Source organism: Lepidochelys kempii, chromosome 6 (genome assembly GCF_965140285.1).
Source record: "Lepidochelys kempii isolate rLepKem1 chromosome 6, rLepKem1.hap1, whole genome shotgun sequence".
Classification (NCBI taxonomy): Eukaryota; Metazoa; Chordata; order Testudines; family Cheloniidae; genus Lepidochelys; species Lepidochelys kempii.
Genome location: NC_136385.1, coordinates 11,704,128 through 11,719,736, shown reverse-complemented (window position 1 = coordinate 11,719,736; position 15,609 = coordinate 11,704,128). Strand labels below are relative to the sequence as shown.

At 50.6% G+C, this 15,609-nt stretch overlaps 1 protein-coding gene and 1 long non-coding RNA gene across 2 annotated transcripts in view; one reads left to right on the top strand and one right to left on the bottom strand.

Moving 5' to 3' along the window:
- LOC140913699 (uncharacterized) overlaps positions 1 to 15,609 on the bottom strand; it is a 58,787-nt gene that overhangs the window by 23,275 nt on the left and 19,903 nt on the right. The gene's annotated exons all lie outside the window — the stretch shown is intronic.
- On the top strand, positions 1,478 to 10,719 carry LOC144930691 (uncharacterized). The gene is made up of 4 exons (XM_078853468.1): positions 1,478 to 1,687; positions 2,908 to 3,043; positions 3,197 to 3,257; positions 4,689 to 10,719. Exons 1-4 carry the CDS (start codon positions 1,628 to 1,630, stop codon positions 4,774 to 4,776), a joined length of 345 nt encoding a protein of 114 aa, XP_078709594.1. The 5' UTR covers positions 1,478 to 1,627; the 3' UTR covers positions 4,777 to 10,719.

Here is a 15,609-nt window from a genome sequence, read left to right as displayed (position 1 = left end):
TCCCCAGCAGTGCTGGAACCGAGATTGTCCTGCTCCTTCCCAGCATCCCAACCCCCTGCAGGGGGTCTTGGCCCTCATGTGCCACCACCCCTAATGGGGACCTTTCTTCTCCATGATCTGGGACCCCGAAGATAACGGTGTTGTCCCACACCAGCCGGGGTCTCCCCCCCCACAAGCTCTGTCCCAGTTCCTGACCCTGCTTGTGTAAGAGTCGTGGGGATTTGGACAATGGGCGGGTCCCCACTATCCCCCATTCAGGCCTAAGTCCTGGAGCTGGTGTGGCTGGGGCAGGGAGGGCCCTGGCTAACTGGCTCTCTCTCCCCTAACCCCACTCCTGGTGGGCGCAGGATGAGGTCCAGGAGCTCCTGTTCCTGCACACCATCCACCCCGCGTGTCTCGCTGCACAGCAGAGAGGGCAGGACACACTGGAGCCGCACTGCTGCAAGGCGGCTGTGGTGCAGAGGATTGTGGTGAGCGAGACAAGGCCGCCCGGCAGCTAGAGGGTGGACAGAGCTATGGGAGGGGCAGGGGTCTCCCCGGGCTGATGGTCGGGGGATGGCTGGTGCTGGAGGGGCAGCTGTGGGCAGGGATTGCTGGGACTGAAGCTTGGGAAGAAGAGACGGGAGAAATAGTGGGCAGGAATCAGAGGAGCGGGAGGTAGGTGGGGGGATCCTGCTGGCTGTGTGGGGTGCTGGCTGTGTAATCTCCTCATTGGGAAGCGTGAGTGAGGCCCAAAGCTCAAACGCTCCTTTGTCTCCTTTGGGTCTCACAGGAGCTCATTGAGGAGCTTCCTGATGATTCTCCCCCCGGCGCCGTCCTGTCCAACTCCCTGATTGCTGTGGGCAACCTCAGGTACCAAGACCCTCTTGCCCGGTTCCCCTAACCCTGGTGCTGCTCAGGCCCATGGCTGGGAGTCACTGCCCCTCCCACTCCCAGGTCACGTCCCAAGGGTGTCTCCTCTGGCAGAGGTGGCGGGAAGGTTCACTCTCTCTCCTGGCTGCTCTGTTTTTTTCCCTCCAGTAACATTGCAATGGGTTTGGGGAGAGGCTGACTCCTTGGATCAGATACAGGAGGGGCAGCAGGGTCCAGGGAACAGACACTATTCCTGCCCTGCCACTGTCTGTGGGGTGACCTTGGCTTTATCAGTCCCTGGCTTGGTGCCTCAGTTTCCGTTCTCGCCCGCCTCTGCCTCTTTCCCTGCAGTTTCACGTCCGTGTTGTTGCCAGTCCCACCCCTGCACTGCACAGTCTAAAACCGGCTCCTCTCTCTTGCCAGCACCATGACACCTGCCCTTGAGCCAGCGCTGGAGACCCCCCTCCTTCGAGCTGCCCTGCATGCAGTCTTCACTCTGGGCACAGAGAAGGACACCACCCAAGTCCAGGCAGATCGTGCTAAATCCCAGATTGAAGAGCCAGCTGTCATCCTGCCACGAATCCTTGCGAATTGCCTGCAGTGGGATGTGAATGAGAGAGGCCAGGATATGTGTTTGGGGGTCTCACCAGTGCTTCCAAGAGACCCCCTCTTCCCATCCTGTGGCAGGTGTAGCCCCAGTTTCCCTAACTCTGACCCACGACTCTCCCTTGCTTTGTAGGATCTGCATAGGGTCTTGCCAGAGCTCCTGGATGCCATGCTGGGGAACCCGCTGGCAAAGTCCCCAGACACCAACAGGCTCCACTACATCTTGGAGGTGAGCCCCATGAGAGGGGTGGGGGCAATTTTCCCTTAACTCTTAGATCCCTTTTCCAGGCTGTCCTCCTAGCTGGGCCCCCAGTGGGCCATCCTTGGGTCGGGGCAGTCAGTACAATGCAGTGTCATGCCCTTCCTCCTTGAAGGACAGAGGAAGGAGCTGGGACTTCAAGCCAGAGCTCTGCCTGGTTCTGTTGAGCACTAACCATGGGGCCCGTGGCTGGCTTGGGGAGTGAGAGTCTGAACCGCTCCTGTGAGATCCAGAAGATGGTCCTCTTGTCACACGCTTGTTCCTCGAGAAACAGGAGGACCCAGAGAATCAGCCCTTGTCTCTGACAGGCCCGAGATTCCTGGGGGGATTGTGCTCACACTCAGTCCTTTCACCCAACCAAGGACTTGAGGAAGGGAGGGGTGAGGGGTCTGTCTCCTTCCTGGTGAGCTGTTCAGGAATCAGGAGTTCTGGGAGGATGGGACCAGCCCCGACACCGAGCATTGTCCCAATGTAGAGAGACAATGACAAGTTGTGACCTACAAGCTTCGTCCTGGGGGCAACAATCCCCTTTTAAAGCTCTGCGATGAATGAATCAGGTATTCCACCCCGCATACAATGTCTCAGCCCCCTGGGGATGGGGAGGGGCTCATTAGCATAACACATGCACCTGCCCATTGATCCTGAGCTGCCTCCTTTCCCCACAGCACATTAACTACTGGATCGTGTCCAGGGTGTCGCACGGTCCTGCTCAGATCCACCATCACCCTCCCTGACTTTGACATAAGTGGCTTCTGACCCCAGCTTCCTGACTCCAGGCGTAGGTGGGCTGGCTCCAACGGGCTGTAGGATCTGCTGCTGCATGGGCTGTGGGTTAGGAGTGCTCCTCTTGGGGAGGCAGAGTCGAAGCAGAGAACGTGCCCAGCTTGAGTCAAGTTCTTCGTGTCCTGGTTACCTGGTGACTCTCGCTTTTAAGGGGACCATGCTCCAGATTCATGCCTTCCTGTCATCCTGGAGCAGCTGGGGCAGCAAATTCTCATGGAGGGCTCTGCCCACATCCCTGTGCTCCAGGCTCCCTTGCGGGCAGAGACAATTAAGGATCTTGCTCTAGCTCCTATCCTCTAGCATCTCCTGCAGATGGGCTGAGGAGAATGAGAGTCCTGGCCCAGCCGGGGACTGGGAGCTGACAGGAAAATGCTGATGAAGTCCCCTCTCCCTCTCCCTCCCATTAGAACTCATCCGAATTCCTCAGGATGGCTCACCACGTGGCACAGCTGGCTCTGTTCGTCGGTGACCCAGCCAAGGACATCACCCAGCAGGCCAGGGAGGCAGTTTACCAGCTCTACCAGCTGCTGCTGCACCAGAGGGGTAAGGAACCCAGCTGGGAAATGGCACCCGAGAGAAGAGTGAGACTGGGACCCCAGCCAATTTCTCTCAGACTGACCCTGGCTGGAGGATGAGTCTCTCTCTCTCTCTCTTTCTGTCTTCTACACCCCACCCCCTGCAATTGTGTCGGGCCAGGCACACAGCGAGGACTCTGCCCACTGCCTCGGGCACCAAGATGTGGAGGTGCCAAAAAAAGGTGACCCCCATTTTTTTTACGTTTTAACTTGTCTTATCTTCGACGAGCAGGGGCGCTGGCTGGCCGCCCCACCGCGCACGGAGCCGGGGGATGGAACGGCGGGGCGCGGCCTGGGCTGGGCCCAGCTGTCACCGCGGCAGGCGGGGCAGCACCGCGGGCAGTAGCTGATGCACCATGGCGCCAGCTATGGCACCGGGCCCACACCCCGAAGGGGCCCTGGCGGCCGCTCTTCTCCATCCCCCGCTCTCCCCTGAGGGGACAGAAGCTTGGTGCTGCGGCTCCTGGGGCTCTGTCCTGCTTCAACAGGGCAGGCTGTGCCGGCCACCAAGCTCCCCACTTCTCCGCCTCTTCCCCCAGCGGGCGGTTCCTGCCTCCCCCTCTCCCTCCCTGCCACTGACCAACTGCTGCCAGGGAGAGGGAGAGGGAGAGGGAGAGGGAGGAAGCAGAGAAGAGGCAGGGGCGGGGCCTTGGGGAAAGGAGTGGAATCGGGGCATATCCCCTCCAGCCCCCTGACATGAGCTGCTCGGGGCAGGGGTTGGGAGCATCCGCACGACCCCAGCCCACCCCCCCCCAGCCCTCTGCCCTGACCCCTGCACCCCCCTCACACACACCCAGCCCTCTGCCCTGACTCCTACACCCCCCACACCTCCTAGCCCTGACTCCTGCACACCCTCACACACCATGACCCCAGCCCTGACTCCTGCACCCCCTCACATGCCCCCAGCCCTCTGCCCTGACTCCCGCACCCCCCCACACACCGCCATGACCCCAGCCCTGACTCCTGCACCCCCTCACACATCCCCAGCCCTCAGCCCTAACTCCTGCACCTCCCTCACACACCCCCAGCCCCCTGCCCTGACTCCTGCACCCCCCAACACCTCCACATGACCCCATTCCTGACTCCTGCACCCTCTCACACACCCCCCAGCCCTCTGCCCTGACTCCTGCACCCCCCACACCTCCTTGCCCTGACTCCTGCACCCCCCTCACACACCCCCAGCCCTCTGCCCTGACTCCTGCACCCCCCACACCTCCTTGCCCTGACTCCTGCACCCCCCTCACACACACCCAGCCTGCTGCCCTGACTCCTACACCCCCCACACCTCCTAGCCCTGACTCCTGCACCCCCACACACACTGCCTTGATCCCAGCCCTGACTCCTGCACCCCCTCACATGCCCCCAGCCCTCTGCCCTGACTCCTGCACCCTCACATATACCCAGCCCCTCCACCTCATGCCCTGACTCCTGCACATCCCCACCCCCACCCTGAGCACTAAACAGGAGCTCCTGCACCCCCCCATACAGATACTCACCTGCACCCCTCGCACCAAATGGGAGCTTCCCCAGATAAGCGCTCCGCACCTAACCCCCCCTGCCCCAACCCTGAGCTCCCTCCCTCATTCTAGCTAAACCCTAATACTCTTTCAAAGAGAGACCTCGAGAAGACGACTTGCTGAAGCAAAGCCACAGGGGTCTGCGAGGTTTCCCTGGCCCCTCACCCTTGTCCTGCCTGGCTGATGTCAGCATCTCTCTGTGAGGTCACCACCTCCCCATCACCTTGGACCAATAGTCTGAGGTCCTGCAAAAGGCCTTTGTGATGTCACTCCCACACCCCTCCCTTGCTGTGCTAATGTCCTGCCGCTGGCCAGGCACTTTGGAGGTTTGAGCTACTCCCTGTGGATCACCCCACTCAAGGACTGTTCATTCTCGGAAGCAAGCCGGCTCGACAGTAAAACATCAGACGCTGCTCCCAATGCTCCACTCAGTTTTTCAGAAATGAGGAGACTTTGTGGCCAGAAGAGACCATTAGAGCGTCTAATCTGACCCCCTGCATATCACAGGCCCCCTGTATGACACAATAGCTACTTTTGGGGCAAACACATTCCAGAAAGGATCTAGTCTTCATTAAATGACATCAAGAGATGGAGAATCCACCACTTTCCTTGGTAGCTTGTTCCTGTGGTGAATCATCCTTGCTGTTGAATATTTGTGCCTTATTTGGCATATGAATTTGTCTCTTTTCACTGTCCAGCCATTGGGTCTTGTTATGCCTTTCTCTGCTAGATTAAAGAGCCCTTTAATACCCAATAGCTTCTCTCCATTAAGGCACTTCAACACTTCAATGAAGTCCCCTTTCAATCTTCTTTTGATAAGCTAACCAGGTTGAGCTCTTTCAATAGCTCACGAGAAAGCATTTTTCTCCAGCCCGCAGAACATTTGGTGGCTCTTTGCTGCCCCAGCTCCAATTTCACAACATCTTTTTGAAATGAGGACACCAAAGCTGGAGGCAGTATTCCAATATCAGTCTCACTGATGCCATGTCACCTCCTGTGATGTTATTGACATAATCTGTAACTCTATAGATCACTGTTGCGACCACTGTTATATATTTGCAGGCAATATTGTATAAAGGTTGTCATGTAAGGGGTCTATGGAGCGGTTATGATGGGCTGATTATAATTATGCTATCTGTGTATATGTATCATTTTTGTAGTTGAAGTTATGACTATTGGCTCTATACTGTCTGTATTTCAAACTTGTGCTCTGCTTCCGGGGAACACCCCAGACAATTTGGTGTCAGCTCTGCCTAGCCTGCTTGATGGCCCATTAAGGACCATCAGCTATACAATCGACCCATTGAGACAAGGCATAAACACCTTGTGACTCAGCAAGGTATGCAGGGACCTGCCTCTGGACAGAACTCTAAGGTTTTTCTATGCCACGTGCTGGATAGAGTGTCCTTGGGACAAAGAAAGCAAAGACCACATGGCAAGAGACTAGAAAAGGCTGATGCCTCGCCTCCATCTTGTTTTCAATCCTGCTTCATACCTCCGGAGGGACTTTACTACAAACTGAAGCTCTATAAAAAGGACTGAATGACCCATCCCAGCTGTGGATGTTCTCCAGAGACTTGATTTGAACCTGCAGTTTATTCTATCACTGCTACAAGCCTGAACCAAGAACTTTGCCATTACTGTATGGAATTGATTTCATTTAACAATTCTAGCTCTCATCTATATCTTTTTCCCTTCATGACTAAACCTTTAGATTTTAGATTCTAAAGGATTGGCAACAGCGTGATTTGTGGGTAAGATCTGATTTGTATTGTGACAAAGCTCTGTCCTTGCCTCCGTGGGTCCCGCGTTTCCTGGCGGATTTCGCTAGCCTCAGAGGCCCACTGTGACCCTCCACATGACCCTTCTTTCTCTAGAGACAAGGGTCACTGTCTACTGAGCCATTTTCATCATAAGCCAGCAAGGGAGGTGAGGAGAAGTTATCCTTCCTTGCACAGTCTCTGTTGTCTCCCAGTCTCAGTGATTAATCAGGGGGAAAAGGTGGGGGGGAGCCCGGGTCCACCCTCTACTCCGGGCTCCAGCCCAAGGACCCTAATAGTATCAGCTATGGTAGCTGACCTTTTAGAAACATGACGTGTACAATTCCCTGGGCTACTTCCCCCACAGCAGCCCTCACTTCCTCAAGCTCCACTTCACCCTCACCTCAGGGCCTCCTTCCTTGTGCCTGATATGGTGTGTACTACTCAGTCTCTCCAACAGCGCAACTTCCTCCCACAGCTCCTGACATGCACACCCACCTGACTGACTGGGAGGCTTTTAACTAGTTTCAGCCAGCCCCTGATTGGCTTCAGGTGTCCCAATCAACCTAGCATTCTCCCTGCCTTCTGGAAAGTTCTTAATTGGCCCCCGGTGTCTTAATTGACCTGGAGCAGCTGCCACTTCACTTAACCTGGTACCAGGGATTTGTTTAGCCTGGAGCTAATATATCTATCTCCCACTACTTTTCTATAGCCATCTGGCCTTGCCCCGTCACAGTATATTGACCTGGGTCTGGGGCTTGGTCCTTTGAGAGAACCCTTTTTCTTTTATTGGGGTATTGGTTTTCATAACCATTCATCCCCAAAACGAGTGGCACTGGCAGTGATACTGGGAAACTGCAGTGTCCAAGGGAAATTGCTTGTGTGACTTGTGGTGGGCTAGTGGGGTAAAACTGAAGTCTTCTCTGTTTGGCCGGTTTGGTTTGCCTTAGAGGTAGAAAAACCCCAGCCTTGGGCTGTGACTGCCCTGCTCCAAGCAATTTGTCCTGAATTGAGACTCTCAGTAGTGTCCCGCCAGAGGCCGCATCATTACAGGGGTCGTCCGGGATTACAACTGGGAAGTCTCTGAAGGTCAGGACGCGCTTCCGCAGCTAGGGGAAGTATGTAACCCACACACCTTCTGGGTGCAGTGTGTGTCCCAGCTAGTGGCACCAAGACCACTTAGAGGGAGAGATAAAACGAGTCTTCTCTACAGCCTTCGCTAACAGCCAGGGGGCTTTTAGTTCATGCTGTAGAGCCCCATGCACTAAGCTCCAGAGGTCCCCGGTTCGATCCCGCCCACCGACAACTGGGATCTGTCAGCGGAACAGAGGCAACTGCCACCCCAAGAAGGAGAGAGCTGCCATGCCATGCCCGGCTGTGAAGAGGTGCCAAGCAGTGAGTTGACACCCTTCAGAGCTTCCTGTGATAAACTGCGAACTTGGACAATAGCGGGGTGTTAGGAAGTGTCACCCCCTTGTGTTGCCCTCAGAGTGGCCTGGGTCAGAGCCCAGTGGGAGGCCCTGGGCTCCCCCACCATCTGCCGCACCCTTCCCCCCTGAAGGGCCGAAACCCTGACCACTAGGCAACATCCCTATGAGCGAAGGCCATGACGAGGCATCCCTCTTTGAAAGTTCGCAGAGGATGTGGGAGCAGAAAGGGGAGAGAGGATGAGAGTGGCTCTTGGGAAGAGGGAGGGAGGGAGCCCTATGGGAATCTCTTATTTACTGCCATCAACACAATGATCAGACCATTGATGCCTAGAATCTTCCCTGACGTTTTGTAATTGATTGGATCTAGATTTTAAAATGGTCACCACATTTGCAGACGGAGAAACGTCAGCGAGTTGAGTGGAAGGCCATTGCAAGCTCAGCTAATTATACAATGTGGCTTATGCCCAATCTAACAAGCTCCTTAAAGAATAGCTCCCAATTTTAATTCACATTGTTCTGTTTAGTTTTTTTCTCCATTTTCACTAATCATTTTGGTCAGCTTTGGAAAGTTAGCCCTTTCAGTGCACCCAAAATAAATATTGCTGGTTGGGACTGCCCTCTATTGGTCATAAGAACAGCCATACTGGATCAGACCAATGGTCCAGCCAGCCCAGAATCCTATCCTCCCACAGTGGCCAATGCCAGGTGCCCCAGAGGGAATTGTCAGAACAGGTAAAAATCAAGCGATCCATCCCCTGTCGCCCATTACCAGCTTCCGGCAAACAGAGGCTAGGGACACTTTAAGAGCATGTTTTTTTATCCCTGCCCATCCTGGCTAATAGCCAATGATGGACCTATCCTTCATGAACTTATCTAGTTCTTTGTTGAACTCTGTTATAGTCTTGGCCCTCACAACATCCTCTGGCAAAGAGTTTCCCCAGGTTGACTGTGCGTTGTGTGAAGAAATACTTCCTTTTGTTTGTTTTAAGACTGCTGCCTATTCATTTCATTTGGTGACCCCTAGTTCCTGTGTTATGAGAAGGAGTAAATAACACTTCCTGATTTACTTTCTCCATACCCGTCATCATTTTATAGACCTCTATCCTATCCCCCTTAGTCATCTCTTTTCCAAGCTGAAAACTCCCCCCAGTCTTATTAATTTCACCTCATACGGCAGCTGTTCTATACCGCTAATCGTTTTGGTTGCCCTTTTCTGTACCTTTTCCAATTCCAATATATCTTTTTGAGATGCGGGGACCAGCTCCAGTATTCAAGATGTGGGCATGCCATGGATTTATAGAGAGGCAATATTACATTTCTGTCTTGCTATCTATCCCTTTCCTAATCACTTCCCAACATTTTGTTCGCTTTTTTGACTGCCGATGCACATTGAGTGGACATTTTCAGACAACTATCCACAATGACTCCAAGATCCCTTTCTTAAGTTGTAAGAGCTCACTTAGACCCCATCATTTTAGATGTAGAGTTGGGATCACGTTTTTCAATGTGCATTACTTTGCATTTATCAACAATGAATTTCATCTGCCTTTTTGTTGCCCTGTCACTCCGTTTGGTGAGATCCCTTTACACTCTCACTTTGCACTCTCTTTTGGACTTAACTAACTTGAGTTGGTTTGTATCATCTGCAAATGTTGCCACCTCACTGTTTACCCCCTCCCCAGGGTAAACAGGGGGGGATCCTGTTTACCCCCTCCCCAGCCCTGCTGCGCTTGCAGTTTACTCCCGGCCACTCCCTTGCTCCAAGGACCAACCCTAGCTCCTGCCCTGCTGTACTTTTGCCCCCAGCCCCTGCCTTGCTCCAGTCAGCAGGGACTAATCCTCCCCCCATGACCCACTGTGTTCATCTTGCCCCGGCTCCTGCCTTGCTCCAGCTGAGGACCAATCCTTCCCCCCGACCATACCCAGCTGTCAGGGTGGATAAAAATCAATGACTCAAAAAAAAAATCAAAAAATTGAATTTAAATCGGATTTTTGAGGGAAAAAACTATTTAAAGATTAATTAAGATACATTATATCACGGAATAGGGATTATAAATTCTAATTCTATAGTATGAGACAACATATTCATGTAATGTTTAAGAAAAGTTTTGTAAATGAGTTCCAATGGTTCATGAATTAGGGACCCAATCTTATGGGGTTCCAGGGGCTTCTGTATAGATTATTTAGGTTAATTTTTCTATCTACCCAATGGGATTCAGTGCTCAGTCTAGAAGATACCATCAAGATGCTTAATTTTGCAGTTCTCAAACTGTGGATTTGTGTCTCCAGAAGTAACATGCTTGTTAACAGCAAAAATGTTTTTAAATAAATACTGTATAGAGGTGAGAAATAACAGACCTCAACCCTATTGTCCCTCTGCAAATTTGTGTACTTTAAAAGAAAAAGTTTCAAAAAGTTCAATGAATAGAAGATTGTTGGGGGCCGAATAGATCTGGACAAGGAGAAGAAGCCTGGAGATAAATGTGAGAAGTGAGGGACATATGCTTTTTTGTTAAAATATAATGTTTGCTGTTGAAGAAAAAAATCCAGAATACTTAACGTTGTTGTCTTAGTTAAGTAAAACAATTTAAATGTCTGTCAGGTGGTGTTCTCCTCCTAATACAGCCTGGCAAGAAAATCCTCCAGATATTAATGATTAATCTCTTGAATTGGAGATAGTTCACCTCCCAATGACTTCATAAATATCTGCTTCAATTATCTTTGATAAAGGAAATAACCAAACAATCATTCATTTTCTGATATAGCTGTAAAACTCATCTGAAAAGTTTTCAAAATAAATCATGGTTTAAAAATGTATAGCGTGTACCTTGTAAAAATGAAACCTATGTCTATCTCTGAGTTGTGAAGAATATGTATTAAGGTTATAACAACCAACAAGAATGTACTTTTATGTAGAAACCCATGATTAAATCAAGACTTCCTAACTAGTGATTTAAGTAATGATTTAAATCAAATCCACCCTGCCCGCTGTGCTCTTACCCCTGGCCTCTTCATTCCCCGGGGGGCCCACAAATATGTTTGGCGCCAGGCCCACAAAAAGTTAATCTGGCCCTGTGGGGAGCCAGGTCAGCCCCCTCTGGGGCGGGGAGCACAGGGCCTGGCCTGCTCTGGGGCAGAGCACAGCCCCTGCGGGCCCACAAGGTGTGCCAGGCTTGTCCCCCTAAGGCGGGACCCTTTGCTGAGCAGGGCCTCAACGAGACCAGATGGGAGCTGCAGGCGGGTGCTAGCGGGATGGAGTGGGACTCCTTGCCCAAGCCTGAGGGTGGGTACCTGCCGCTGCCTCCCCATGTGCCCCCCGCAGCCTTCCCGCTGGTGCCCCAGCTCCCCATAGCGAGCAGTCTCGGAGACCCCTGCCTGCCCCCCTCATTCTACATTTGGCCCAGGACATTTTTAAATTTCTTGGGGCAGTTTAACCATCTCAGGATTTCTATGGGAAGTGCTCACCTGGAGCCACAGCTGGTCAATGCAGAGACAAGCGGGCACCATGAGGCATTATAGTTACCAACCATGGAAACCTCCCCCTCTGGGTACCCAGATTTTGTGTGTGTGTGAGAGAGAGAGAGACGTCATTTTCCCCATTGCGCGTGGCTGTCACCCCGTTCTGACAGGCTGTTTATTGTGCTAAGTTGACTAGTTTTCAGAGATTGTCAACTGAGGCTAACTATTTTTGTGGAGTTGTTTCAGATCTCAGACTCTGGCAAGTGCTGCTGTATCATTTCGCGAATACTTCGTGTCAATTGTGTGGGTATGTTCAGTATTTGAGTGTATATGTTTACGTGCGACTATGCGTGTGTAGGTTTTTGACATTTGTCATATTGATGTTGTCATTGCCACTTTGTACTGTAGTGAAGCAGTACGAGGGGAGGGGAAAGAAGGGGGGAAATGGGGGGGGGTCAAGGCAGAAGTTTCGCCTAGGACACAAAACATCCTTGCACTGGCCCTGCATAACGCTGCCAAAGAAGGAAATAGGATTGGTTTGGAATGATTTGTTCTTCACAAATCCATGCTCACTAGTCCTAAGAACCAAATTATCCTGCAGGTGCTGACAAACTGATTGTTTAAGAATATATTCCAATATCTTTCCAGCTATGGAAGTGAGGCTAGCTAGTCTGTAAGTCTCAGGGTTCTCTTTGTTCCCCTTTTAAAGATAGGTCCTGTCTTGGGAATGGATGGGAAGATGTTCTTTTTCAGGGATCTCAGACGAGAACTGGGGCACAGCACCTGGTTTGTTAAGGCCACAAGAATGGAGGCAGGAACCTCTTCTCTCCTGCTGGTAAAGAATCCCAGGTACCTAAAAGACAGGGACTCACATCCCTGAATGGGCTTTAAAAAAGGCAGTGGTTACAAAATTTGGCCCCAACCATTTCTTGTTTCCGCAGACTAGACGTTTTAGCAAACTTTAAAATTCCTTGGTGCTAAACACCGTGAAATTCCCGTCTCCTTCACAGAGGGCTTTAGTGCCCCTTCTCTTACTCAGGCTCACGACTGCCCAGAGTTCAAGAATTGTCCCTGTTCCCATTGGACAGATGGGGAGGAGCCTGAAGTACAGAGAAGGGAAGTGACCTACCCAAGGGCCTACACAGCAAGGCGGTGGCAGAGCCAGAAAGAAAAGCCACCAGTCCTGACTCCCGTTCTAACAGACCACAAACCCCCCCGGGGCAGGGATAGAGCCCAGGAATTGAGATGGGGGGAAATTTCATTGAATCCCCCGTTTCTGTCAGAAAATCCCACTCAGACTACACCAGTTTGCTTCTTGAAATCATAACAAGTGGGATGAAAGTTCTTTGCACAAATATTTTGTTGCAAAACAAAAGCACCTCCTGTTTGTCACAATGTGTTAAATTGTCTCGTCGCACACAAAGAGGAAACACTTAGATCTCGAAAATTAGATGAGATGCTTCAGTCTGAGCTAAATAGTTGCTGCTCTTAACAATTTCAAAATAAAAAAATACCAATAAAATAGAATATTTCAGCTATTCTATGATGTCATAATCTGATCTGAGTAAACGTGATAGGACACCTCATATTATGCACTTCTCGTAGTGACACTCTCCAATGGATCCCCATCCTCCACCCACTATGAGGTAGGTAGGAGCGGATCATTATTACCCCTACTTGAAAGAGGGAGAAGCTAAGGCTGAGAAAGGAGAATTGACTTGTCTTAGGTCACACAGCCAGTCAGTGGCAGAGTTGGGAATAGGACCCAAGAGCCCTGATTTTCAAACTAACTATCGGATCTTGAATTTCATACATTGAATGACCTGAATAAAGTGCTCTCAAATGAGCTCCAGACCAACAACAGTGCACAGGAATTATTCAGCAAGTATTTTAGGAGAACTGGAATGTTAGAAGAAAAGGAGTACTTGTGGCACCTTAGAGACTAACCAATTTATTTGAGCATGAGCTTTCGTGAGCTACAGCTCACTTCATCAGATGCATGCCGTGGAAACTGCAGCAGACTTTATATATACACAGAGAATATTCTCTGTGTATATATAAAGTCTGCTGCAGTTTCCACGGCATTCTCTGTGTATATATAAAGTCTGCTGCAGTTTCCACAGCATGCATCTGATGAAGTGAGCTGTAGCTCACGAAAGCTCATGCTCAAATAAATTGGTTAGTCTCTAAGGTGCCACAAGTACTCCTTTTCTTTTTGCGAATACAGACTAACACGGCTGTTACTCTGAAACCTGGAATGTTAGAGAGAATCATGAACTGCTCAGAGACAATTAAGGCAGAGAAGCAGCAAAATTCGTCAAACATATGACTGGTTATGACTTATTTACTTGGTCTTAAAAGAGAACAACAAGGACCTGAGTCTCCTCCCTGTCAATAACCCCCTGCTCAGGCAATCAGGGTAGAGACTGAGGACGGGAGGCTGAGGGTTCTCACCAGAGAGCCCAAAGGATGACCCAGGTCACTGGTGGGGATCACTGCCCAAGCACAATTTCAGCCCCACATTTTTTGGGGGACCTCTCACAGTGGGAGCTGCAGAGCTCTCCCCCGTGACACAGACACTCACTCACTCACTCACACACACACACACACCCCTCCTGGTGTTGGGAGGGGAACAGGAAAAAGGACAAAAGAAGCAAGAGAAGAAGAGAAAGGAGGGAGGGATGGAGAAAAAGGTGAAACAAAAAGGACAAACCCTAATGTCCCCAGTGATTCTAAGGGACAAAATTCTAGGAGCGGAATAAAATTCTGCCTCCTTAAGCTCGTGTTTTTCACACCTAGAATTCAGATGTCACCAGATGGATCAGACTGAACAAGTTTCAAACCTCGAGGAGGCTCTTACCTTCTTAACAGGGGACGACTGTTTTCTACTCAAATCAGTAAAAGGAAAGGAGAAAACTTGAAAGAGGTTCCTCCTCGTGCTCACGTACGTGAACCCTAATACTCTTTCAAAGAGAGACCTCGAGAAGACGACTTGCTGAAGCAAAGCCACAGGGGTCTGCGAGGTTTCCCTGGCCCCTCACCCTTGTCCTGCCTGGCTGATGTCAGCATCTCTCTGTGAGGTCACCACCTCCCCATCACCTTGGACCAATAGTCTGAGGTCCTGCAAAAGGCCTTTGTGATGTCACTCCCACACCCCTCCCTTGCTGTGCTAATGTCCTGCCGCTGGCCAGGCACTTTGGAGGTTTGAGCTACTCCCTGTGGATCACCCCACTCAAGGACTGTTCATTCTCGGAAGCAAGCCGGCTCGACAGTAAAACATCAGACGCTGCTCCCAATGCTCCACTCAGTTTTTCAGAAATGAGGAGACTTTGTGGCCAGAAGAGACCATTAGAGCGTCTAATCTGACCCCCTGCATATCACAGGCCCCCTGTATGACACAATAGCTACTTTTGGGGCAAACACATTCCAGAAAGGATCTAGTCTTCATTAAATGACATCAAGAGATGGAGAATCCACCACTTTCCTTGGTAGCTTGTTCCTGTGGTGAATCATCCTTGCTGTTGAATATTTGTGCCTTATTTGGCATATAAATTTGTCTCTTTTCACTGTCCAGCCATTGGGTCTTGTTATGCCTTTCTCTGCTAGATTAAAGAGCCCTTTAATACCCAATAGCTTCTCTCCATTAAGGCACTTCAACACTTCAATGAAGTCCCCTTTCAATCTTCTTTTGATAAGCTAACCAGGTTGAGCTCTTTCAATAGCTCACGAGAAAGCATTTTTCTCCAGCCCGCAGAACATTTGGTGGCTCTTTGCTGCCCCAGCTCCAATTTCACAACATCTTTTTGAAATGAGGACACCAAAGCTGGAGGCAGTATTCCAATATCAGTCTCACTGATGCCATGTCACCTCCTGTGATGTTATTGACATAATCTGTAACTCTATAGATCACTGTTGCGACCACTGTTATATATTTGCAGGCAATATTGTATAAAGGTTGTCATGTAAGGGGTCTATGGAGCGGTTATGATGGGCTGATTATAATTATGCTATCTGTGTATATGTATCATTTTTGTAGTTGAAGTTATGACTATTGGCTCTATACTGTCTGTATTTCAAACTTGTGCTCTGCTTCCGGGGAACACCCCAGACAATTTGGTGTCAGCTCTGCCTAGCCTGCTTGATGGCCCATTAAGGACCATCAGCTATACAATCGACCCATTGAGACAAGGCATAAACACCTTGTGACTCAGCAAGGTATGCAGGGACCTGCCTCTGGACAGAACTCTAAGGTTTTTCTATGCCACGTGCTGGATAGAGTGTCCTTGGGACAAAGAAAGCAAAGACCACATGGCAAGAGACTAGAAAAGGCTGATGCCTCGCCTCCATCTTGTTTTCAATCCTGCTTCA